This window comes from Bubalus kerabau, chromosome 12 (assembly GCF_029407905.1).
Source record: "Bubalus kerabau isolate K-KA32 ecotype Philippines breed swamp buffalo chromosome 12, PCC_UOA_SB_1v2, whole genome shotgun sequence".
Classification (NCBI taxonomy): domain Eukaryota; kingdom Metazoa; phylum Chordata; class Mammalia; order Artiodactyla; family Bovidae; genus Bubalus; species Bubalus kerabau.
The window spans coordinates 14,142,514-14,168,508 of record NC_073635.1 but is presented as its reverse complement, the minus strand read 5'-3'; the positions used below and the strand labels follow the sequence as shown (position 1 = coordinate 14,168,508).

Here is a 25,995-nt window from a genome sequence, read left to right as displayed (position 1 = left end):
GATTTTGGAGCCCAAGAAAATAAAATCTGTCACTGTTTTTACTTTTTCCCCTTCTGTTTGCCATGTACTGATGGGACCAGATGTCATGATCTTAGTTTTTTGATGTTGAGTTTTAAGCCAGCTTTTTCACTCTCCTCTTTCACCTTCATCAAGAGGCTCTTTAGTTTGTATTCACTTTCTGCCATTAGAATAGTATCATCTGCGTATCTGAGGTTGTTGATATTTCTCCCAGCAGTCCTGATTCCAGCTTGAGATTCATCCATTGCAGCATTTTGCATCATATACTCTGCATGTAAGTTAAATAAACAGGGTGACAATATACAGCCTTACCATACTCCTTTCCCAGTTTTGAAGCAGTCCATTGTTCCATGTCTGGTTCTAACTCTTGCTTCTCGACCCTCATACAGGTTTCTGAGGAGACAGGTAAGGTGGTCTGATACTTCCATCTATTTAAAAATTTTCCACAGTTGTGATCCATGCAAAGACCTTTGCATAGTCAATGAAGCAAAAGTAGATGTTTTTCTGGAATTCTCTGGCTTTTTCTATGATCCAACAGATGTTGGCAATTTGATCTCTGGTTTTTCTGCCGTTTCTAAACCCAGGTTATACATGTGGAAGTAAAGCCTAAAATCACAGGGGATCAGAGAAAGTATGAGATGATTTTAAAAGATGAAGAATCTTGATATTATTAGACTGACAGATGTTAGGAAGCTAGGTAATGTAAAGTGTGGACACAGTAACTCATCCAGCACTGGTGAGTGGGCAGACTGTATAGCCATTTTGTAAAGCCGCTTTGGCAGTGAAATCCTCAAGCATGTCATGTGAACCAGCAGATCCACTGCTGGATACACACCAGGGAAAGTCTCCCACAGGTCCAGAGGGACAAGCACCAGAATCTCCCACTGTAGCCCTGACAGGGGGCAAAAAATGGGGGTAATCTGAGTGGGCTTCACTGGGAGAGCGAAATAAGTATAACTGGGTGGACATATCCCATAGACTATTACGCAGCCACCAGAGGCATTAGTTAGAGATATATACATATCAACATGGTTATCTTAAAAGAATTGCGCTTCGTAAAAAACATAGTAAACAAGAAATATGGCACAGCCACTTACATGCAATTGCATACTCACACGACAACAGTATATATTTTGGAAAAACACATTCAAATAAAAAAGAAACCATTGAAAACGGTTGCCTGCATATGAGAAGAGAAGGAAATGCAGATGATTCCTTGGAATCACACTTTTTGATTTAAAAACTTAAATTGGAATTACAATTTAAATTAAAAAGCGTGATTCCACATAAGAGTGAGATAAGGTAGATGCTAACCTGGGAAGTGAGGTCCAGGGAAGGGAGTGTGTGTGTGTGCACGCACACGTGCACACAGAGTCATGTTTTGAATGAAGCAGTGTTGTAACGTGTGGCTGAAATGGCAGACTCCAGTAGCGTTCTCGCTTCCCCTCTGATTTATTCACAGTGTTGGTAATGACAACTGAGAGTTGTGTCCAAGTAGTTTTCCTCTTTGTTGTTTCCTCAACCTTATTTAAGTTCATTTGCTTTTTTTTTCTTCTTATTACTAAAGCAGTGTCTGCTCCTTACAGACTTCCCAGAAAATTATAAGCCAGACTAACAGAAAGATCCACAAACCTACTCACCTGCAGACTCTATCCAGATCCTTTTCTGTTTTGCAAAATTCAGTGAACCCCTCATGCAGGGAACAGTATGTTGAGTTTCTCCTGTGTCCAGACACACTTGTGTAACTTCATTTTTAATGGCTGCCTGGTTTTCCATTGTCCAGGGGCACCATCCTTAGCGTGGCCAGTCCCCTTCAACCAGACATCAGTTGTTTCTAAATTTTGCTACTTTGCTTACAGCAGTGAGTGAACAGGAGCTGTTGAAGATAATTCCCTGTCCTCTATTCGGCTCATTTTGAAAGGAGATTTCAGGATTGGATTCGAAATTGTCTAATGACACAAAAAATCCACTCAGCATCATGGAAGTCAGAGCACCAGATCCCTTCAGAACCATTCTGGGGCTGGTCGTGAATGAGAATAAGGAAACAGGATCATTCCCCACCGTTTGGAAAGGGCCATTTTCGTGACCTGTCATGGTGCCAAAGTACAATACGGCCCCCTGGTTTCTGCACTGTAATCCGTACACAATTAAACCACATAACGTCTAAAGGGAGCCCGTGGGGGCTGTGTGTATTGCCTCATATGGGCAGTGTAGGATAGGGGCAGGTAGTGAAATAAGAAACCCTGAGTGTTTTCAAAACTGCAGGGAAATATCTGTTTATGTTTAAATCTGTATCCCGCACCAGGTGAGAGGCCAGGACAAGCAAGCCCGGGGGTTAAGATACAGTGTGTTTTTCTGAGCACTTCCTGTCTTCAACATAGCCCCTAAACTAGCGGATTTGAAGATTTGATTTAATCCTTCCAGTTGGTAGGTTTAAGCACCAGGAATCCAGTGCCATTGTTTATTCCAGTCTTGGTAGTTCAGAACCGGCCAGGCAGCTCTGCAGCCAGCTTGTCAAGCCCCAGAAGCAGCAGCCTCGGCGTGGAGATGGCTCCGCACTGACATTTCCATGTCATTAGGGCACCGCTTGTTTTGTGCCGGAGCAGAAGAAACACACATTTGTCTTTGCAAACTAGCCCTCTGTTGTCAAGAAGCTCTGAATAGACACCCTGTTTCCAGGGCCTGTTTGGAAGCTCTTGAATGTGTTCTCCAGCCTGTGTCTATATTAACGGAGAACCGCGTTACAGGGAATTAGCGCTGGGCAGCCGCATCCTCCTGGCAGGCCAGGTGAGCCTCTGCGTGAGTTACAGTTGATGGGGGCAAGGACCGCTCAAGCTTCCAGCAATGCCATCAGGGCCCTGCTTCCAAATAGCAGCGCAGGCCGTAGCTGAGTGTTTTGACAGCTTATATCAGCAGTTTTCTCGGCTGATATATTGATTGCCATTTGGACCTGAGTCCTGCTGATCTAATAAAACATCACCGTCATAACAGAGAAAGTAAAAGTCTCGTTTGTGGTCCCAGCCACCTGGCGAAACGGCTTTACAGAGCTGCTCTAAAGCTAGCTGTAGGGTCCAGTGTAAACTGATGTAACCTTGGACATGGACTAATTATTTTAAGTGTTTTTGTTTTTTTTTAAATCTCTTCAGCTATCAATGTTTTCGTTTCTTACCAGGATTCTGCATGTCGTATTGGTTTATTTCACTTCCTCGCTTCTTGTTGAAACAAACGTTTGGAACAATTGACTAAAGGGTTTAAAACAACAGACAAGTTACAGCCCAAGGAAACAGATGTTTTATTAGACGGATAGTCCCCAAGACACAGGCAGGAGTCATAGTCCTCTCACAATACCTCCTGTCTTCCCCCTTTTTACACTTCCTGTCTCCTCCTTTGCTTGTGCCCTGTGCAAAATAGGGCTTGTACCCACCACCAGTCAATGAAAGGGAATGCAAATAGGCATAGGCTCAAGGCTGATGGACACTCTCAAGTTATATAACAGCAGGTTCTGTTGTGTATGTCTTCTCATAATTGAGTCTGTTACAATCAGGTGCATATATGTGTAGAATATTCATGAACCTTTAATGGGCTCCTAACTGCCTAAGGTTACTAGACGAGGCCCCTGTGGTTAGTTTGTATCCCCCGTGTGCTATGGCACATGTTCAGGAGGTGGAAAAGTCTCTGTGGTAATTTTGTAGCATGTCTATGAGCTCTCCTGGTTGCCTCTGGGATGGGGTTTAGAGATCAGCCTTTCATCCTTTCCTTCTAGGGCACCCTTGGTTGCTCATGCCTAACTTCCTACCTAACATGCATTATTTTTATAAATGTGCATCTGTTCAAAGGGAAACAAAGGCGCCTTCACAGACACTGACACAAGCATTGTACCTCAGTGTCACCGACAGCCTGAAACTGTGGCATTAACTGCACGCTCATTACCCTATGTAGGGCGTGAAATGCACATTTTAAAAAGTCAACTGAAGTCCAGATTACACTTTAAGGCATGTACAAAATTTTTTTCTTGTGTTTTGGAATGGATGTTCTAATTTTCTTAAAATATTCCAATTGGCCTTCTATCTTATCATAACCATCCTTTAATTTCACAGCAATTGCTGACCATCCAGGAAGAGTTGAACAACAAAAAGTCAGAACTGGAGCAAGCAAAGGAAGAGCAGTCACACACACAAGCATTACTCAAAGTCCTCCAGGAACAAGTAAGTGAAAGCCACAGCTCCGACCCGCGCATCAGTTCAAACACAGACACACGCTTCCCCGTGTTTGACGCATGTGCAAACTCTGGATGAAGTTAATCTGCAGTAGGGTTAGCCTGGATCATCCCAACCTCCCAGCTTTGCTGCGTGGGATTTTTGATCTTATCTCCAGCATCTCTGTTCTCACTTTGGTACCTCTTAGGCCATCCAAGCCTTCCAGCGATCTGTGAAACTTTCTTCCAGAAGACAAATGAATTTTGATTAAATTTTAAAACATTGGAGATGCAGATAAATTTCAGAGCAAGCAGCTAGTTTCATCTTAAGTCTAATCATGAGGAAAATGAGTTTAGCATAGCCTATGGTCCTCCTGCAGACATCTGAATAAAAAGGACTGATTCATAGCAACATTAAAAAAAAAAAACAAAAAAACCCACAAAACTCTCCCCTGTGCATCAGGACACTTATCTAGCCAGGGTGAGCAACAGACCTTTTATACGAAGTTTGTAAATCTGATCATTTCATCCTGGCTTTCTCTGATACTAAAGTGTGGCCTGACATTGATAAGTGGATTTGAAAGTATTGTCTTACAGCAGGGTAAGATGGATTGCTTGGCAGCTGAGTGAAATCTAAGCCCCGTTATCTACACAGGAGAAGCCAGGCAAGTTCCTGAAATACTTTCCTATTTCTGGCCTTCACAGGCTGCCCATGAAGTAATGAATGGCAAATGGAAGGGGAAAAAAAATCACATGTAGTAGCCCCAACCCTTTGGGGGTAGTCAAATTTAGATTGCTTTAAAATTTTCATTTACCATGATATATGAGGAGGTCCTTTGTACAACATAAATCACTTCAAAAGTGATTAAAAAAAAAAAAAACTATGAAGTTGGGAAAGTATGACCTAGTCCACTGTGACTCAGTCACTGTACAAATGATTTTTTAATGGTTTGAAACCAAGAAAATACATTTTCAGTCACTTTCCTCTAAAAGTATCAGTGAATTGTGAGAGAACCTTGAAGGTGTTGGATAGTTTATAAGCTTTTTTAGCTTTGGAGGAAAATCCTTTCTTAAACTAATCATTATCTTTATATGATTAAGACAGATTCGGTAACAGACTGAGTCTGACTGTGTATGATTTTGGAGAAGTTAGATTGAACTGGGAAATATTGATGACTAAATTCACAGTGATGTGCTGTCTAAGAGACCTGCAGTCTTTCTTCTGTCCTGTTCTTTCTTCCTTTGCATTATGAAAAAGCTTCCAACAAATTGGAGCACATTTGGTCCGGATTTGCACCTGATCGAACATACATGTCCCTGAGCTTTGTTGTTTTGTGTTTTCTCTCTCTGTCTCTTTGATTTACTGGGATGAGGAGGGGTGAATTCCTCTTCCTCTAAAGGACTCCAATCCTTTATGTTGATGTGAAGTCCAAACCCCAGTCATAAAACTAGACGCTAAGTTTTGCAGATCCCATTGCTATATCCTTGTTATGACACGCGTTTTTAAAGAGCAGTGAGCACACATAAGCTTTGGTGAAGCATCACACTTCATTCTCCATTCCTTAAAAAAAAAAAAAAAAAAGATAAATGGGTAACATGAAAGAGATTCAGAACAACTGAAATCATTGAAGACCTAGGAAGTATGACTGGAGAGGAAGCATTTTAAAATCTGCTGTGCTAATGGGATGGCTCTTTTTCAAGCAAAGGCCCCAAGAATACGTAAGTCTAAGAGGGGCCGTCGGCCGCTGTTTTCCCAAGAGCCCCTCGGCTGGTGCCCCCATCTGTCATCTTAGAGATGAGAACAGGCAGTGGACATATTCCTTCTGCCATATTCCGTATCGCCACCACCACACACCCACACACGCACGTACAATTAGAAGCACACCTACCTCTGCATGGGCTTCCCTGGTGGCTCAGATAGTAAAGAATCTGCCTGCGATGCGGGAGACCCGGGTTCAGTCCCTGGGTTGGGAAGATCCTCTGGAGAAGGTCATGGCAACCCACTCCAGTATTCTTGCCTGGAGAATTCCATGGACAGAGGAGCCTGGAAGGCTACAGTCCACGAGGTCACAAAGAGCTGGACACGATTGAGCAACTAACACTCACTTTTCAACACCCTGTACTTAAGCCCAGGTGTCCTCGGACACGATGCCAACCTCTCCATCTCGAGGGGAGCAGCAGCTCCAGAGGGGACAGAGGGTAGGCTGGTGAGGACGGAGAGGCCAGCCCACCACCCCAGGCAAGGAGGACACGTGTGGATCCCACAGCAGAGAGCAGGCAAATGGGGAGTGAGATCTCATACACACACACACACACACACACACACACACACACACGGCAGAGTGAGGGGAACACAAAGCAGGACAATGGAATTTATTTAAACAGAAGAAGGAGAGCAGTGGGTGTGTTTGTGCTGGGAAACATGTGAAGGTGGGACAGGGCTTTAAATAGAGTCCATTCCTTCTGTTGAAAAACAGCAAAACCTTCTTCTGAGCCAGCCCCGCTCTTAACTCCCGGAAGTGCGAATTGCAAGGCGGGATGAGCAGCGACGGAGATGGTGAGGGTCACCCATGGAAAGAAAACTTTCAGATCGGAAAGCAGAGGTTTTGAAGTCCCTTCATGCCCTCTGACCAGCTGGGCTTCCTGCTGCCGAGGTGCACTTGGCTTCTCACGTTTGACACACGTTGCCCGTGCTCCCTTGTCCTTGTTGCGTGCAGAAACATCTGTGGTGCTACCCTGAGGACCCCTGGACGGAATGTCTCTTTCTCAAGTGCGATGATGTGAAAGTGAGCCTTCTTCGGCTCCACGGGTCCGCAGTCAGCTGCCCCGTCCTCAGCCCCATCATGTCGCCATGGCTTTGGCAGAGCCCCGCTCTTGGCTTGGAGAGCGGGTGCCTTTCTTGCTGAGAGTTTGAGATCGCCTTGCAAAAACCAAAGAAGCTTTCCTTCTGACATGTACATAGAACCCAAAAGAACCAACATCTGAGTCAAACATGTTGGTGGTGCATTTGTTTTCTTTCAAACTTCAAGCATTTATATCGCACCGTGAGTGCTTTATTTTAGGCATTAGAAAAAGAGAGTGCTGAAGATGCTGCTTCCTAAGTGCAATAAGCCAGGAAGAAATGCCAGCAGACAGCTGCAAGGCTGCTCACCTCTGCCCTTGTTCTTTGTCTCCACGTGTTTGCTTCAAGTCAGGCTGGAATAAAAATGCCAATTAAAGGTTTCCGGGAAATCTCCCGATAACTGATTACTCCTAAGCCTTCTGAGAGAGAACAGGGAGAAGGGCATTTTCAGATGTGCACTGTTAAAAGTCTCAGCTTTTCTTCTAATGCCTCGGTGACCAAGGAGCTGAGGTCCCATTTCTTCCTTTCCAAAAAGCAGCAGAGCATCTTCTCTAGGCCTCCAGAAATCACGTCAGTCATTCGAATAGGTTCTCTAGGAGGACGCGTAGAGTAGCGCTGCGGCGCATTAAAGCAACTGAAAATACATCACTCTCGAATAATCATTAGTATAACATCATTTAGCTGGCGGCAACTTGCAAACACTGCAGGGTTTAAATTAATAGCAATACAACGAGGAAATGAAATCATTTATTATTCTTAAGAACCAATTTTATACATTTTATGCCTATGAAACTGCTTTCTAATCTTATTATTTAAAAAGAATGGCCAAGGCCCGTTTATTTTTTTGCCAGCCATCAAGTTTCATAAAATATTGGCCTCAAACTGGTTTCAGTAAGACTCGTTAGAATTATGTGCTCCTTCTGTTTTTTTTCTTGTTGGAAGTTTTCTGAAGTGTAGCTGCAGATAAATCAGGGTCAACAGGATGTTATGCACTTAATAGATATGCTTGCTTATTCATTTGGGTTTTTGTTTTGTTTTTGTTTTCTCTTTAAACTTGCAGTTGAAGGGTACCAAGGAGTTGGTCGAGACCAATGGCCACAGCCACGAGGACACAAATGTAGGTACCCCGAATCTGACGTTTGCTTTTCTTGCTTGGTGTTGATTAAATGCTCATGAGAAGGTGGCACTTTTTAACACAAAGGAAGTCAGAAACCCTGCCTCTCAGTAGCTTATGAAGATGACCAGTGTGTGGTTTGGCAATAAAATAGGGTAAGTCCTATTAGCTTAGGTTACCAAATGTCAGCGTAGAAGTACTTGAGCTAATCTCTGTCATAGAAGTTCCAATCTCAATGAATTCATTCGAGCCCTTTATGTTTTGAAAGCTGTAAACTAATGTGGTGTTGGGATGGCAAATGGAATGAGACCCGGCAGGATGATAAGTTGTATATTGCATGTGTATTTGTTAGGTTTGCCTGGCTGTGAAGATGGTAGTGAAATGATTGTGATAGCCATCACAGTGAAATGCTTGCTGTGCTGAAGAGGGTTCAAAGCAAACTCCTCCTCCCAGAAAAACCCCTGAATGTGTACCTCGCTCTGTCTCTGACCCAGATCAGTAGCGTGGTACATCCTTACTCTTGAGAGAGGCTAATGGTACCTGATCCCACTTGGCATCCAGCTTCTTCTCCTTAGTAGTCAAATACTCTCTTTACCTTGTAAGTTCTTTAGTCTCAGATTAAGCAGTACACCATGGAGATCATTGTCTCTCCACATGTTTGATGATTTTGTTTGTGCCTTTTCTGAAATCTCTTTGATGTCTGTCTGTATCTGACTGGCCTCATCACAGAACATGCTTACTGAGCAGTTCTTTTCACGTAACACAGAGTCAGACATGGTAATGAATGCCTGATTAAGCTGGAGCTGGGAGAAATTACACATCTCGTGTTCACTCTTGTTTTAATTATATGCAGCAGAGAGCCTGACATTCAGAGTACCAAAGAGTCCCTCTTGATAACTTCTGTTACTCCCAAACAGATATTTGACATATGATGCTTTTTGAGAACCTACTGTGTGGTGGGGCTCTGCTCAGTCCCGGAGGGGTGGTTACAAAGAAATATAAGGCTTGCCGTCTGCCCTCAAAAACCTACAACAAAAGACTGATGAGCTAAGGAACACGCGGGCAGGCAACACACAAGATGAGACACGTGTACAGGAAGGTGAGGTGGACGTGATGTGATGTGGTTTGAAATCCCGACTTTGCTGCTTACTCGCTATGTCAGCTTAACCTGTTCCTAAACCCCTCTGAGCTTCATTTGCAAAATTATCTACAAAGCCTACCTCAAAAAACTCACAATGATACAATAAGCTAAGGCACATGGGAACCTTAAGATGTGGTTGTTATGGCTTCTCCATAATGGATAATCAAGCATGACCTCCTGGAAAGTTAGGGAAGGAAGCCGTTCACCCAGAGCTCTTCACAGGCAACAGTGAGGCCTAAGCAGCGTTTGTCTTCACCCTCCAGTGTCTGATTACTCCATCCGTACCTGAAAACCCTTTTTCAGGATCCTGTCTTCCAGAGACACATTGCTGCTACGTTTTAGAATTTTTGCGTGCACTGCTCCCTGCCTCCCCAGAGTCAGCCCCTCCGTGCCTTTCGAGGAAGCTGCTGTCTAATCCAATAAGCCAGGCAAAGTGGCAGTGTGCCTCAACCTCCTGATCTGTAAAATGGGGTGATAGCACCTCCCTCTCCTTCCTTAAGGTTTACTGTGGGAAGCAAATGGGATACTTGATACGGAATCACTAAGTGATTGTGAGGTTCTAACTGCGTAGGATGTTGTTAAGATTATGAACTCATCGGCTGATGGCATTAAACGGGATGATGCATGGGAAGACAGGCCTGACACAATGTCTGGTCTGTAAGCTCTTTCTTACGAAATGTCTAAAGACGTTTATTATTGAATGGAAAAAGTGAAAAGAGATCATCTTTAAGGTCTGATGTCCTCTCTAAAGGAAAGTTTTAATGTTTAAAAATACCTCTCTAGGTACTTCCCTGGCAGTCCAGTCATTAAGACTCTGTGCTTCCAATACAGGGGGTGCGTGTTTGATCCCTGGTCAGGGAATTAAGATCCCACATGCCGTGAGGCATGGCCAAAAAATAAAAAACAATTATGAAAAAAAATTTTTTTAAACCTCTCTGGAATCCATGACACGTGCTTTGTAATCAACCACCAAAAACCACCATTGAGAGATGTTATTCGAGCAGGCTGAGTAGGAGGGAGGAGCAGGACCTTGCTGGGGGGAGGCAGGGGGGAGAGATTCGCAGACTGATGTAGCCTGGTAGCAACGGCTTGTCTTCTCTGTCACTGGGCAGAGGGCTAGGCTGGTTTCTGTAGCCGTAAGAATCGCCTGTTTGCTCAGGTGTGTCCCTGTAGGTGGATTGTTCCCTTGCCTTTCTCTTTTCCGTCATGCTGTCTCCTTTAGGCAGCTTCTCCAGCACCTCTTCCAGGCTGCCATGCAAGATGAGAAACAAAACGTAATTATTTGGGCCACACATTCAGAGCACTAGCAAAATAGTTTAAGATTTTTTTTTTTAAATATCTGTGTGTCATCTGAAGTTTTCACCCTGTGGTCAGACTGAGAAGGTTTGCATCTACTTTGATCACTGACTAGCCATGTGACCAGAACCAGTGATTTGACCTCTTAGAACTTCACCTTCCTCGTCTAGAAGTGACCTATGCAAAACGCTATATATAAACACCCGGCCCAGAGTACCTTCTCAACAGGTATCAATTCCCTTTTCATGCATCAGTATCAGCAGTATTTAATACAGTAGGCAGTGCTTTGACATGCTGAATTTTAATGTGGATCATGAGGTTTAAAGCTTCTGGCCCAGAGGTTATTGACTAAGGCATATAGATTTTTTTTTTTCAACCATCATTATTCACATGCAAGGACAAGAACTTTGTACATTTATTATTTATTAATAATATATAGTAGACTGGCACTGGCTTTGCTGGATATTCTTGTGAGATTAACAGTTGCTTCCTTAAAATAATATATTTTATTAGAAAAGGAGCTTTGTATGAAACTGGAAAATCACAGGAAAGAATACAAAGGTAGGTAGTGAGGCTTCCCTGGTGGCTCAGTGGTAAAGAATCTGCCTGCCAAGCAGGAAACAGGGGTTCAGTCTGTGGGTTGGAAAGATCCCCTGGAGAAGGAAATGGCAACACACTTCTGTATTCTTGCCTGGGAAATCCCATGGACAGAGGAGCCTGGTGGACTGCAGTCCACGGAATCGAAAAAGAGCTGGACACGAGAGAGTGACTAGACAACACACAAAGGTAGAGAAAAAGGTCTCATTATTCAGAAATAGTCACTATCAGTATTTTATTTTAGTTCTTCTCAATCACATGCATGTATATGACCAGAGGGGAAAAACCATTAAGAAAAAGAAGAAATAAATATGATTTCATAGTGTCTTGTTTTATACCTTTCTGATTTCTCATTATACCATGAATATTTTTCATGTCAACAAATGTTCCTCAAAAGCATGGTTCTTAATGGCTGTAGAATGGAGACATGAACTAATTAAACTGCATGCCTAATGTGTTAGGGTTTTAACTTCTCATTTTTTTTAACATTATAAAAAATGCCATGATTTACACGCCCCAAAATCTTGGTCTGCATTGCTCCTGTTTGTTTCTGGAGGATTCTGTACATTAACAGCCATGTTGCAAAGTCTGGCAGGGAGATTCGGACCTCATAGAACTGCTGGGCATTCAGAATGTTAGGGTGGGAGCTTCCCTGGTGGCTCAGTGGTAAAGAATCCGCCTGCCATGTGAGAGACACGGGTTCAGTCCTTGGTCCAGGAAGATCCCACATACTGCAGGGCAACTAAGCACCACAAGTATTGAGCCTGTGCTCTAGGGCCCAGGAGCTGCAACTGCTGAGGCCCTGGCAGCCTGGAGCCCATGCTCCCCAACAAGAGATGCCTGCACACCGCAACTAGAGAGTAGGCCCCACTCACCACAACTGGGTAAAAGCTGAGCAGCAATGAAGACCAAGCACAGCCAAAACTAAATAAATAACATTTTTTTTAATAGAATATTAGCTTGGCAGGTGCACACGGATCATATCCATCAGTCATCCTAAAGGGATCCGCTCAAAGATACGTGGAATCTTAACAATTTAATAACTCATTGGCCAGTTTAACCTCAAGAGCCAAGCTTATGGGACACTAGCTGCATGTCGAGTCAGGCAGTCACTTAAACTTTTCTGTTGTTTTCGCGTCTTCTGGAGCAACGACAGTATCTGCCCGACACCTCATTCAGTATTCTTGAAGTCCCCAAGCAGAGGTACCCTTGCAAAGCCCACCCTTGTCCCACGCACAGGACCTTCTGTAGGCTCGTGCCCACAAGAAAAAAGATTCTGAAAACTATAAGCATTAGCACCAGAAACAGATCGATTGCCAAGGCTTTTTCTCTAAGAGGACTGCATTTGGGATTTGAAATAGGTTTCTCCCTGTATTTGAAACTGGATTTGTATAAGTACACTGAAGTTTAAAACTAGCCTTAAGCACAGATCCTTTAGAGATTTCAGTTATTCCAGAACCAATTTTCTTTCCTAAAAGCCCAAGCTATGATTTTTTTTTCCCTCTCAGCTCTCTCTTAATTCCTAGGATTGCTGAATAACTAACCTGGTCCCAGCTCATTATATGTAACAGATATTAAAATCTCACTTTAAAAATAGAATCTCAAATTAAATTATTACTATTTATTGAATTAAAAGAATGTCATATCTGTCCTCATCTTGCATCTTTTTTAACAACCTTCCTCCCAAATGCCTCCCAGAGGTATTCCATTGCCAGCTATGACCCTTACGTACATACGTTTGGTGGAAGGGAAGAAAGAAAGGCTGTGAAAGTAAGAGGGATTGAATAAAGTGGCTACTTAAGCCAGCAATATATACAGAACAATTTATTCTCAAGGTGTTCCATGAATTTTGTTTTTTTTGGCCACACCACATAGCTTGTGGGATCTCGGTTCCCTGACCAGGGATCGAACCTGCGCCCCCTACTTTGGACGCACAGGGTCTTAACCACTGGACAGCCAGGAGAGTCCCTTCCCGTGAATTTTTTCCTCCTCCCTCTTTGCGTCTGCTCCAGGCAAGCTGCTGCTCCCAACCTCTGTTTGCCTACTTCAGGCTCACACACTGGAGATAGAGAAACCACTGGCAATCTGCAAAGAGTTTGAATTTGTGGTGTTGAAGGTTACCACCATCCCATGGAATACCTTTCCCATCCCCAAAAATAAAAAACACAAAAGAGAAAAGATTTTTCAGCTTTTCACGTTGCGTCTACAAGAAAGTGAATCCTCAGTGTGTCCAAGTAAAGATGTGAGGCATCTGTGAAAGAGCTGCAGTGTGAAGGCCGTTCTTCAGGTTTAGCATGTCGCAGCAGACAGCCACCCTTCACCAGGTATCCTAACGGTGTGCACTGCATGCCGGAGCTCTGCTGGTGCCGAGTCCTGGGCCCGATTTCAGAGTGTGCTCTCATCTTTCAGGTGCATAAGCATGAGAGAGAAAGCATACATACTCATGTATTAAACAAGGCAAAAGAGAAAGAAAAAACCCACAGGAAAGACCGAAGCTGACTTCAGGGTTCGCGCTTTTGTTTCTGGCAAATGCTCGAGAGGTTTCCTTATCGGGAGCCTTCCTGCCAAGTACACCCTGTATTTCTGCAGCCGGAGCCGGCGCTGCAGTTGGTCCTTTTTGTCAGGGACAGGAGCTCTGAGGAACTGCCTGGCCATTAGAGGATTTGGAGCATGTAATAGGATTGGTAGTGGTGGTGTTCAGTTGTTAGGTCGTGTCCGACTCTTTCCGACCCCCTGGATTGCAGTACACGCTAGGCCTCCCTGTCCCTCACTATCTCCCGGAGTTTGCCCAAGTTCATCTCCATTGAATCAGTGATGCCATCCAACCATCTCATCCTCTGCCGCCGCCTTCTCCTTTTGCCTTCAATCTTTCCCAGCATCAGAGTCTTTTCCAATGAGTCAGCTCTAATAGGATTGGCACATGTTTAATAAAACTGACAGGTCGGATTTGGAGAAGTGAAAACACCTTTTCCCCCAGGTCAAGTTAGAAACAGCCAAAGGAGACATAAATTTCAGTACTGAGTGAAATGGTCTGACACAGACATGATGGTTTTATACCTGATGCCAAGATCTGAAACCAAAGTTTTCCATTTTGGAAACCAATACTCTTCCCCCCAAAGGTTAATGATAATCCTATGTGATGTAGAAGCAAAAGCAATTGTTTACAGTGAAAGATTAGTAACTTTTATAGATCCAATACACACACACACACACACACACACACACACACACACACACACATGTTCTTAACTTAAAAGAGCATTTCTTTTTGTAGAAAATGTGGAAAGTGCAAGAAAATACAGAGAATACAACCACCTGCAATCTTACGACTCAGAAATGAGTGTTCACACTTCTTTGTGTTTCCTTCAGCTTTGTCCGTGTACACACATACACGCTTTTACCAGATTTACAGTTTACCATATGGGCAGTTTTATAGCCTACATTTATTTTTCATGGTGAATCATGAGCATTCTCCCATGTTATCAAAGAGATTTTCTTAATGTGACATTTCTATGTTTTTAATTTATTATATTTTTAATTGGAGGATAATTGCTTTGCAACGCTGTGTTGGTTTTTGCTATACATCAACATGAGTCAGCCATAGGTATACACAGGCCCCCTCCCTCGTGAGCCTCCCTCCCACCTCCCTCCCCTCTAGGTTGGCACAGAGCGCCAGTTTTGGGTTCTCTGAGTCACATGGCAAATTCCCACTGGCTGTGTATTTTGCACGTGGTGATAACACACTTTTCAGTGCTGCTCTCTCAGCTTGTCCCCCCTCTACTTCCCCCACTGTGTGCACAAGTCTGCTCCCTGTGTCTGCATCTCCACTGCTGCCCTGCAAATAGGTTCATCAGGAGCAGCTTTCTCAGTTCAGTTCAGTCACTCAGTCGTGTCTGACACTTTGCAGCCTCATGGACTGCAGGTCTCCTTGTCCTTCACCAACTCCCGGAGTTTGCTCAAACTCATGTCCATTGAGTCGGTAATGCCATCCAACCATCTCATCCTCTGTCATCCCCTTCTCCTGCCTTCGGTCTTTCCCAACATCAGGGTCTTTCAAATGAGTCAGTTCTTTGCATCAGGTGGCCAAACTCAGCTTCAGCATCAGTGCTTCCAATGAGTATTCAGGACTGATCTCCTTTCGGATGGACTGGTTGGATCTCCTTGCAGTCCAGGGGACTCTCAAGAGTCTTCTCCAACACCACAGTTCAAAAGCATCAATTCTTTGGTGCTCATCTTTCTTTATAGTCCAACTCTCACACTATCCAGGACTACTGGAAAAACCATAGGTTTGACTAGATGTACCTTTGTTGGCAAAGTAATGTCTCAGCTTTCTAGAGACATCTAGATTCCATATATATGCGTTAATACATGACACTTGATTTTCTCTTTCTGACTTTTAATGACTGCTTACATACTTCATGCCATAGGTGTCCTGTAGGTTACTTAATGTGTCTGCCGTGGGACTTTAAAATGTTTTCTGTCTTTGCTGTCATAGATAGTGTGCAGTGACTAGTCTTTAACAATGCATTAGTTAATTCGTCCACCATTTAAGCACTTTTGAAGTGGGGAAGCTTTTCCACTTAATTGGTATTTAGTGATAGATCCCTTATGATTATACAGTAGAAGTGGCAAATAGATTCAAGGGATTAGATCTGATAGACAGAGTGCCTGAAGAACTATGGACAGAGGTTCCTGACATTGTACAGGAGGCAGTGATCAAGACCATCCCCAAGAAAAATAAATGTAAAAAGGCAAAATGGTGGTCTGAGGAGGCCTTACAAATAGCTATGAAAAGAGAAGCAAAAGGCAAAGGAGAAAAGGAAAGATATATCCATTTGTATGGAGAGTTTGAAACAATAGAAAGGAGAGATAAGAAAGCCTTCCTCAGTGATCAGTGCAAAGAAATAGAGGAAAACAACAGAATGGGAAAGACTAGAGATCTCTTCAAGAAAATTAGAGTTACCAAGGGAACATTACATGCCAAGATGGGTAAAGGACAGAAATTGTATGGACCTAACAGAAGCAGAAGATATTAAGAAGAGTTCGCAAGAATACACAGAAAAACTATACAAAAAAGATCTTCACGACCCAGATAATCACGATGGTGTGATCACTCACCTAGAGCCAGACATTCTGGAATGTGAAGTCAAGTGGGCCTTAGGAAGCATCACTACGAACAAAGCTAGTGGAGGTGATGGAATTCCAGCTGAGCTATTTCAAATCCTAGAAGATGATGCTGTGAAAGTGCTGCACTCAATATGCCAGCAAATTTGGAAAACTCAGCAGTGGCCACAGGACTGGAAAAGGTCAATTTTCGTTCCAATCCCAAAGAAAGGCAATGCCAAAGAATGTTTAAACTACCACACGATTGCACTCATCTCACATGCTAGCAAAGGAATGCTCAAAATTCTCCAAGCCAGACTTCAACAGTATATAAACCGGGAACTTCCAGATGTTCAAGCTGGTTTTAGAAAAGGCAGAGGAACCAGAGATCAAATTGCCAACATCCACTGGATCATGGAAAAAGGAAGAGAGTTCCAGAAAAACATCTATTTCTGCTTTATTGACTATGCCAAAGCCTTTGTGTGGATCACAACAAACTGTGGAAAATTCTGAAAGAGATGGGAATACCAGACCACCTGACCTGTCTCCTGAATAATCTATATGCAGGTCAGGAAGCAACAGTTAGAACTGGACATGGAAAACAGACTCGTTCCAAATCGGAAAAGGAGTACGTCAAGGCTGTATATTGTCACCCTGCTTATTTATCTTATATGCAGAGTATATCATGAGACATGCTGGACTGGATGAAGTACAAACTGGAATCAAGATTGCCAGAAGAAATATCAATAACCTCAGATATGCAGATGACACCACCCTTATGGCAGAAAGTGAAGAAGAACTAAAGAGCCTCTTGATGAAAGTGAAAGAGGAGAGTGAAAAAGTTGGCTTAAAATTCAGCACTCAGAAAACGGAGATCATGGTATCTGGTCCCATCGCTTCATGGCAAATAGATGGGGAAACAGTGGCTGACTTTATTTTTGGGGGCTCCAAAATCACTGCAGATGGTGACTGCAGCCATGAAATTAAAAGATGCTTATTCCTTGGAAGGGAAGTTATGACCAACCTAGACAGCATATTAAAAAGCAGAGACATTACTTTGTCAACAAAGGTCCATCTAGTCAAGGCTGTGGTTTTTCTAGTAGTCATGTATGGATGTGAGAGTTGGACTACAAAGAAAGCTGAGCACCAAAGAATTGATGCTTTTGAACTGTGGTGTTAGGGAAGACTCTTGAGAGTCCCTTGGACTGTAAGGAGATCCAACCAGTCCATCCTAAGGGAAATCATTGGAATATTCATTGGAAGGACTGATGTTGAAGCTGAAACACCAATACTTTGGCCACCTGATGCAAAGAGCTGATTCATTGGAAAAGACCCTGATGCTGGGAAAGATTGAAGGCAGGAGGAGAAGGGGATGACAGAGGCTGAGATGGTTGGATGGCATCACCGAGTCAATGGACATGAGTTTGAGTAAACTCCAGGAACTGGTGATGGACAGGGAGGCCTGGCATGCTGCAGTCCATGGGGTCGCAAAGAGTTGGACATGACTGAACTGAACTGAACTGTTAGAGGAGGATCCACTGATTCTTTATTTTTTTTAACTTTTTATTTTGTATTGGAGTATAGCTGATTAACAATGTTGGAATAGTTTCAAGTGGACAGCAAAGGGACTCAGCCATATATATACATGTATCCTATCTCCCCAGACTCCTCTCTGATTCTTTAAAAAGATTAAAGCTCATCGCCTACATGGTAAGTGATGAAGTAAACAACAGATAATAATGTCTGGATGTTACCACATCGAGGGATTTCCACAGTGGCTCAGCAGTAAAGAATCTGCCTGCAACAGGAGGTGCAGGAGATATGAGTTAGATCCCTTATTGGGAAGAACCTCTGGAGGAGGGCATGGCAACCCACTCACTATTCTTGCCTGGAGAATCTCATGAACAGAGGAGCCTGGTGGGCTACAATGCATGGGGTTGCACAGAAGTGGGACTTGACTGATGCAGCTGGAAAGACACAGAGTTACCACAGAGAGTGGGTACTGAGTTCTCAATTGGAAAGGGAAATAGCTCCCAAGAATGTCTACATTCTGGGACTTCCCTGGTAATCCAGTGGTTAAGACTCTGCACTTCCAATGCCGGGGGCGTGGGTTCGATCCCTGGTCAGTCAGGGAACTAAAATCCCACATACTGTGCAGTGTGACCCCAAAAAAGGCATGAAAAAAGTCTGCATTCTGAAGATACAGGCAAACTGTATAGCCTTCATAAATGATTTAGAAGAACAAGGTGGAGACATGTTATCAGAGGAATTTGTGCTGTGAACTAGAGGGCCATGTTTCTGGTGCCCTGGCGGGGGCAGAGTCTGTTCTCTGTGTGGACCTCAGACCCAGACTACCCCTGTACAAACGAGGCTAGTCCACTGTCTCAGGAGGATACACGCAGTTGAGAAGAAGGTTCAAGTAAAAGAATGAAAAGAGTTCCAAGCCCAAATAGAAAATTCACTTTTCTTTTCTAAGATGGCCCAGCAGATACATGGAAACTCCAAACCGTCAGCAAGAGACACAGACAGAAATACACAGACCTGAGCTGAGTGCAGGCAGCATCATTCTGAAGTGTAATAAACCCAGAGAGCGCAATCCCTTTCTCCCAGGAGATCCTGCCTAGCCCTGCAAGGTGTGCTGCTCAGAACAGAACAGGAAGAAGGCTGAGGAGCGTTTATGAAAAAAGCCAGAGGCCCAGAAGGTGGACAGAAGTGGTTCTGGGGCCTCTGGAAGAGGTAGGGGAATGCAGGGCACCTTCTTCTCTGAGGCTGCTTCCGTTCCTGCTGGCACGTCACTGGGATCAGTGGCTCTGAAAACGCTGGGGAACAGGGGTTCACCAGGGGGTGGGCATCCTCTCTTGTTAGTCCTCTGTGTTTCTTAGGAGCTGTAGGGCTTCCTAGACATTTGTTTTTTCTTTTTTAATCTTTGGCCGTACTGGGTCTTCATTGCTGTGTGCAGACTTTCTCTAGTTGCGGCGAGCAGGGGCTCCTGTCTGGTTGCAGTACGGTGGCTTCTCTTGCTGCAGAATTCTCGGTCTGCGGGCTTCGGTATTTGCGGCCCATGGGCTCAGTAGTTGCAGCCCCCGGACTCTAGAGCACAAGCTCAGTAGTCGTGGCCCACGGGCCTAGTCACCCCACCACAGGCAGGATCCTCCCGGACCAGGGATCAAACACGGGTCCTCACCTGCATGGCAAGGCGGATCCTTAACCCCTGGACCACTGGGGAAGCCCCATTGTTGTTTTTAGAATATTAAACGTCATGCAGTGATTTCCGCAGTCCTCGTTTCTTCCCACCACGGGGACCAGTAGAAAGGGAAGTAAGAGATGCTTCTTCCCAGGCTGGGGTCAGCGTCACCCGGCTCACCACCCGTGACACTGGTCTCGCTCAAGGATTTCCTGCTCGGCGCTTCCTGGGGTCTCAAGAGGTTTCTAGAACTCTGTGCAGGGCGGTCAGCCTCTCTCTCTGCACACACACTGCTCATCTCCAGACCTCATCCATCACAGTGGCACATAACTCACCAGACTGTGGCATTTCTTCGAGGAAATGTGTAGAAAAGTGACAAAGAAGAAAAGTAGGTGGAAGAAAAAAAAAAGGGGAGGCGGGGCAGAGCAGATCGCCACAGGAAGAGTTTTCCCAAGTTTCCATCACTTTCTGCGGCCGCCAGCACTTGTAAAACCACAGGCAGAAGGGCAAGGGTTGCCAACCAACGGGTGTGGACCCGTCCCTGCCAGCTCGAGTTGGCCAAACTGCCTTCACCAAAGGTGTACGTCGTCATACAAATATGCCCATGTCATGGAAACTTTACCCCAAAATAAGTTTACCCTGGAATTCTAGGCCAAAAAAAAAAAAAACCCAGATGCTAATCTGCAGCTGCAATCCTAGCAGACTTCCTGGAGGGGGTTGTAAAGGTCAGACTTGGAAATTTCAGATGACCTGCCAGCAAGTGAAGTGCATTCCAGTCCCTCAGCCTCACAAGCCCTTCTTGCTCTGATAGAGGCTCCTCTTTCCCCCCGCCCCTGCACCCCACCCTGTTGAGGGCCTGACAAGTGAGAATCACGCCCCCAGCCATGAGTTCATGGCCAAATGCAGCACCCCCTCCCTCCTTCCCGGCCTGCCCACCCTGCCCAGAGGGCCACCCGGCCACCCTGCGTTCCCAGGCACCAGACATCCTACTTGTAGCTTTAAACCTGACTTGCTGCTGCTGCTAAGTCGCTTCAGTCATGTCCGACTCTGTGCGACCCCATAGACGGCAGCCCAACAGACTCCACCATTCCTGGGATTCTCCAGGCAAGAATACTGGAGTGGGTTGCCATTTCCTTCTCCAATGCATGAAAGTGAAAAGTGAAAGTGAAGTCGCTCAGTCGTGTCCGACTCTTAGTGATCCCATGGACTGCAGCCTCAGTCGTGTCTGACTCTTAGCGACCCCATGGACTGCAGCCTACCAGGCTCCTCCATCCATGGGATTTTCCAGGCAAGAGTACTGGAGTGGGATGCCATTGCCTTCTCCGAAACCTGACTTACGGTCTCACAAAATTTCAGAACTTCTGCCCGCCAACCTCTGTGTCGCCCTCCTCCATGTCTTCCCGATCCAGGCAGAGCAGACTGTTGAGCTGGGAAGGAAAGCTTCCATCCACTCCTGCTGATGGGAGAGACCTTCACATCTTATGTTCTCTCTAGAGAGACTCACAGCCTCAGAACACTTAATAGGTTTTGTTTGTCATTGTTGTTTTAAGATTTCTGTTCCTTTTCTTCCCCCCAAGAAAATCCTCTAAGCCTCAGCCTTTCCAGCCCTGAAACTGCCCTTGTAGGAGAGATTTGTGGCCATGATGCTCAGCATCGCCATCATTTTTATTGTTAGGTCAGCTTCCCTGTGAGATCTCAGAGTGCCTTTCTTTGTCTGGACAGTTTCCAAACTGTTCAGCGTATGCTCATAAGCTGCTTATGTTCATGAGACTTTCAGAATCTGCACAATTTCTTTCCATGCCAGCTTTGAGAAGGAGGACTTGAAGCTAGGGCAGAAGTCTTCAAGCATGACCTGTGTAAAGCTCCCACACCTGTGCGGGTGTAATTCCCTGCTCCTGTCACCACGTGTATACACACACAGACACACGTGTGCAGAAGTATGGCATGTTGTACCACTGTAAGCTTGGGTGTGGTTCCTGGACATTTTACATACCAATTCTCAGGTTGGTCCCCTTAGTCAGAACAGAAATGACTATTGGTCTGCTACTGGGAGTAACTGTTGACCCGGTCTCCTAAATAAATGACTTTAGTCAACAGGTCAAAGTTCAGTTCAGTTCAGTCACTCAGTCATGTCCAACTCTTTGCAAACCCATGAACCGCAGCACGCCAGGCCTCCTTGTCCATCACCAGCTGCCGGAGTTCACCCAAACCCGTGTCCATTGAGTCGGTGATGCCATCCAGTCATCTCATCCTCTGTCGTCCCCTTCTCCTCCTGCCCTCAATCTTCCCCAGCACCATTCACTAAAAACTCTAAATAGTGAGACTTTTTTCATTGGTAACTCAGTTTTCCTCCATCTTTCATGTCATGCTTTGGGTCCGCAATGCAAATTCTACTGTGTTTAAGCCCAGCTGAGTTCCCACTTCTTGGGATCAGCCCAAGTTAATGACCATCTTCTTCTTATTCCCACAGAATTTATCATTGTCTCAAACATTCTGAACCACCCAGATATGATAGGCTCCTCAACTCAGGTTTAAGTGCCTTAAAGGCCCATAATATGTAGGTATGCGTTCCAGAACCTAACACAGTGATGAGCCTATGTATGTAGGCACATCTGTAATAGAATACATTTCTAATACTTATTGATTGATGGACATAATTCAGACAGCTCTGTGAATCTCTTTGGCCTGATTAGGTGATTCCTTCTATATATTATCTGCAGCTGATCTCAGAGATTAAGCTCATTTCGTTGCAGTTCAGTGTAAGATGTGTACAGAAGTCTTGCCAGTGGTGAAAGTTAGAATTGAAGTAGCAGGGATTGCTCATCCAGCTTTCTTATTTTACAGATTTGATTTGGTGTAAGTTTTCTTGCCTGATGGTTAGCGCCTCTGTGAATTTTATACTCTCTAAGGTGGTGCTACTCAAACTTTAGTAAGCAACAGAATCAAAAGGAGAGCAGAATTCTTAAAGCACAGCTTGTTGGGCCCCGCTTAGAGATTGGGAAGGTTTGGGCTGAGGTCTGAGAACTTGCACTTGATTAAGCTCCCAGTGCCATCAATCTCCAGGCCACACTTTGAGTAGCTACTGCCTACTGTCCAGTCCAGATTAAGCCACTGTGGGCTTCCACAGCCCCTAAAGCCAGCGCTTGTCAGAGTTACATCACACTGCATTTTAATATATTTTATGTGCCTATCCATCCTCTAGACTCTTAAGTTCTTTCAGAGCAGGAAACACTATTAGCCATCTTTGACTCTTATCTAGCATAAAACCAACCATGTAGTACATACTCAATTCATATTTGATGGATAAGAGAGTGATGGAGGTTCAGTGAATTGGATTATACTGAACTGAGGTGTCCAGAGACTTAAGTCTAAAGGTTGAACTTTGCTGTGATTCAACGCCAGAAGGAAAATATACAGCTAGGAATCACCTGATTCTGGTTTATAAGAAATCACAGCCATTTGGGGACTACTCACAACCAGATGCTCCTGTGTCCACCCAAGTCCACGTGATGGGCAGGGTAGTGTCCTAGACACAGTGCTGTGTGTTGGGAGCACGCGTGACTACAGCTCAGTCACCATTCTCAGAGAGCCCATGGCCCATTGTGGAGACAGCAGATGCTGAAGAGGGAAATCCCCAAACATGGGCTTCAGTCCTCTCAGCAAGGAAGGGACTTGGGCTGGGATTAGAGACTTGAGCAAAGTCCAGAAGTTGTGATTCCCTGAGAAGTACCTTGCACAGGGGCGGTATAGACTAACAGCTCGACAGGCTGACTCCCTGGAGCCGGGTCTTACAGCCACCACTTTATGGGTATGTGAGCTTAGGAAACTAACTTATTTATGCCTCGATTTTATCATCTGTAAAGTGGGGAGGCTAGCAGGGCTGGGTCCTGGTAGCTACCAAGCACTCAGCAAGGGCTAACTATCAGTGCCATTATTTTTTTAGTTCAGAGGACTCCAAATTCTACATCCATCATGCACCATGCATCAGCAATCCAGACCACTCCATTCTTGGAGTATTTCTCAGAGCTGGCGTATGCCGGAAGGCCGTGAGGAGACAGAATTGGATTTTGGTGCATGGAGGAGGGGAGATGCTTTAATGTTTACTGAGATCTCAGTATGGCTGGCAAGCCCTGTGGAATTTGATCTTACTTTAATCATAATTAAATGTCTCTCTTTCCCATTTATCAGATTGCATCCCATCTATTCTCATGACCTAATTTACCTCTATAAAGGTCAAAAAAACACTGAATTTTAATATTATCATTAGTAATGTAAACTCAGCAGGTGAAAATTATGATAGTGGGTGCTTTGTAGCGGAGAAAAATAAGAAATGTCATACTGAGAAATGGACTGGGAAAATAACATGCCAAGAGCGCCATAATACAATTAATCTTTACCGGCAATAGAGTCAGTATCATACAAGATGAATCAAGCTGACTAATTCTGGATGCACATACATACATTTAGAAGTATTTCGCTTTAGTTTCTTCTATTTGCTGCTCCATTTTTATTGGTTAAGGAGATTTTTCATGTCAGTACTTTTTCAGGCTATGAAGGTATGGACTTGGGTAGATACAGTAGTAGGGGTTACATTTTTTATGTACTGAAGAGAAATACACAACTGTTTCTGAGATCAAGGGTATTTTTTTTCATTTGGCAACATCCGTAGTAGCATACAGTAAAACAAAATACTGCCACCTGCGCTTCACTGAATGGAGTTAAAGGAAGACAAAAGTGTGATTTTTCTTACATTTACATCACTTTTATTTAATGTGGCTGCCACAAAACTATGCCAATAGAAAGTCATCTAATCACCAGCTTGGGACCACAGTTTAAGCTTGGTGTGAACTGTGATAGCCATAATTAAGCTGTGATCCAGGCAGCAGTATGCTCTTAGTATTTAATGGAAAACATCACAAAATTGAAATTGCTCTTCCCTATCAGAGTTTTCTTATTAAAAGTATTTGTGGGATAATCCCATACCTATGGCCGATTCATGTTGATGTTTGACAGAAAACAGAAATTCTGTAAAGCAATTATCCTTCAATTAAAAAATAGATTAAAAAAAGAATTGAACTACACACACACACAACTGTATATATGCATTCATGTGTGTATGTATATTATATAATAGTAAATATATGTGTACATGTATGTGGGAGGAGGGTTATATGTAAAATATGAAAGGTAAGATAACTGAATGTTAATAGTGCTTACAACTGGATAGTAGAATTCCAGTTATTTTTTAAAATCTATATTCTGTCAATGTTCTATATTAAAAATATATGTTTATTTATAAATACATATTTATTTGTAATGAGAAAGCCAAGAAATGTTTTAAAAATTAAAGTGAACTGGAGAACTCTTAAGTTTAAAAAAGAAAGAAAAGAGTTATAAGCTTATAATGTGACGTCCCCAAAAACGTTAATACTTTAAAACATATTGAAAGCAATAACGACAGATACAAACTCAAAATTAACTTTGTACCAACTGAATCTAAACTAGTAAAGAAATTATTTTACTTTAAAATGATGCCTCAACAAATACATTTAGGGACCAAAGGATGTAAAATACCCAAAGCAACTGCATTGTTTATTTTCTCTTTTCATTACACATAGTCCTCCTAGACTTCCAGTCTAGGACAGGAGTCTGAGCAAACTGGGGGAGATAGTGAAGGACAGAGAAGCCTGGCGAGCTGCAGTTCATGGGGTCACAAAGAGTCAGACACAACTTAGCAACTCAACAACAGACTCCTGGTAAATCACTCCTGGCCAGGGGTACTGACCTGATCCTATGACTGCCAGTCAGTTTTGTCTACAAAATTTATGCCTCTCCATGTAATAACAGACTCGCTTGATTTAATTCAACAAAGATTACCAAGTCTACTTACTATTTATTCTTTAAAAAAAAAAATATTGGTTGCAGATTTAGCTGTGTGCAGAGGACTGTGTACCCCTGAGGACACTGTCCCCATGTAGAGAAATGCCTGCAGGTGGCACGGTCGCACAAAGTCCTGGCAGAGACACCGAAGGATGGCGGGGGTACAGCAAGTGGCAGCTGTTACCTGCGGGGGGCGGAGACGGAGGGTGGCTGGAGAGCCGCTCCCAGCCCAGATGCTGTCCTGAGGTCAGGACCCACCCGTACTTTCAGCTACCTGTCCACGATTCGGACAGAGTTAGACAGTAGTACAGAGTTAATTTCGAGTATTTATTATGAGTGCTTTCGTTATGTGTTTAAGTGTTAACTTTCCAGCTACCTCCAGTATTTCTCAACTGCTGGGGCCAGTCCTTCTCATTCTCTGTGACCCCTGATTCTGGTATCATTATTCTGCTAGTTGTCCAGACTTTCTGCTTCACACACACACAATCTGTTCATTCTTTATTTTTTCTTTTTTTTTGTATTTTCTTGGCTGCAAGGCATGGCATGTGGGATGTTAGTTCCCTGACCAAGGATCGAACCCATATCCCTTACATTGGAAGCACAGAGTCTTAACCACTGGACCACC

General features: G+C 44.0%; 1 protein-coding gene across 3 annotated transcripts in view; it reads left to right on the top strand.

Moving 5' to 3' along the window:
* The window catches only part of ENOX1 (ecto-NOX disulfide-thiol exchanger 1), a 340,778-nt gene that overhangs the window by 264,963 nt on the left and 49,820 nt on the right, over positions 1 to 25,995 (top strand). For all 3 annotated transcript variants that reach the window (XM_055541998.1, XM_055542001.1, XM_055542000.1), the window contains exons 11-12: positions 4,116 to 4,223; positions 8,116 to 8,172. In XM_055541998.1, coding sequence (XP_055397973.1) covers positions 4,116 to 4,223; positions 8,116 to 8,172 — 165 coding nt within the window. The remainder of the gene's footprint in view (positions 1 to 4,115; positions 4,224 to 8,115; positions 8,173 to 25,995) is intronic.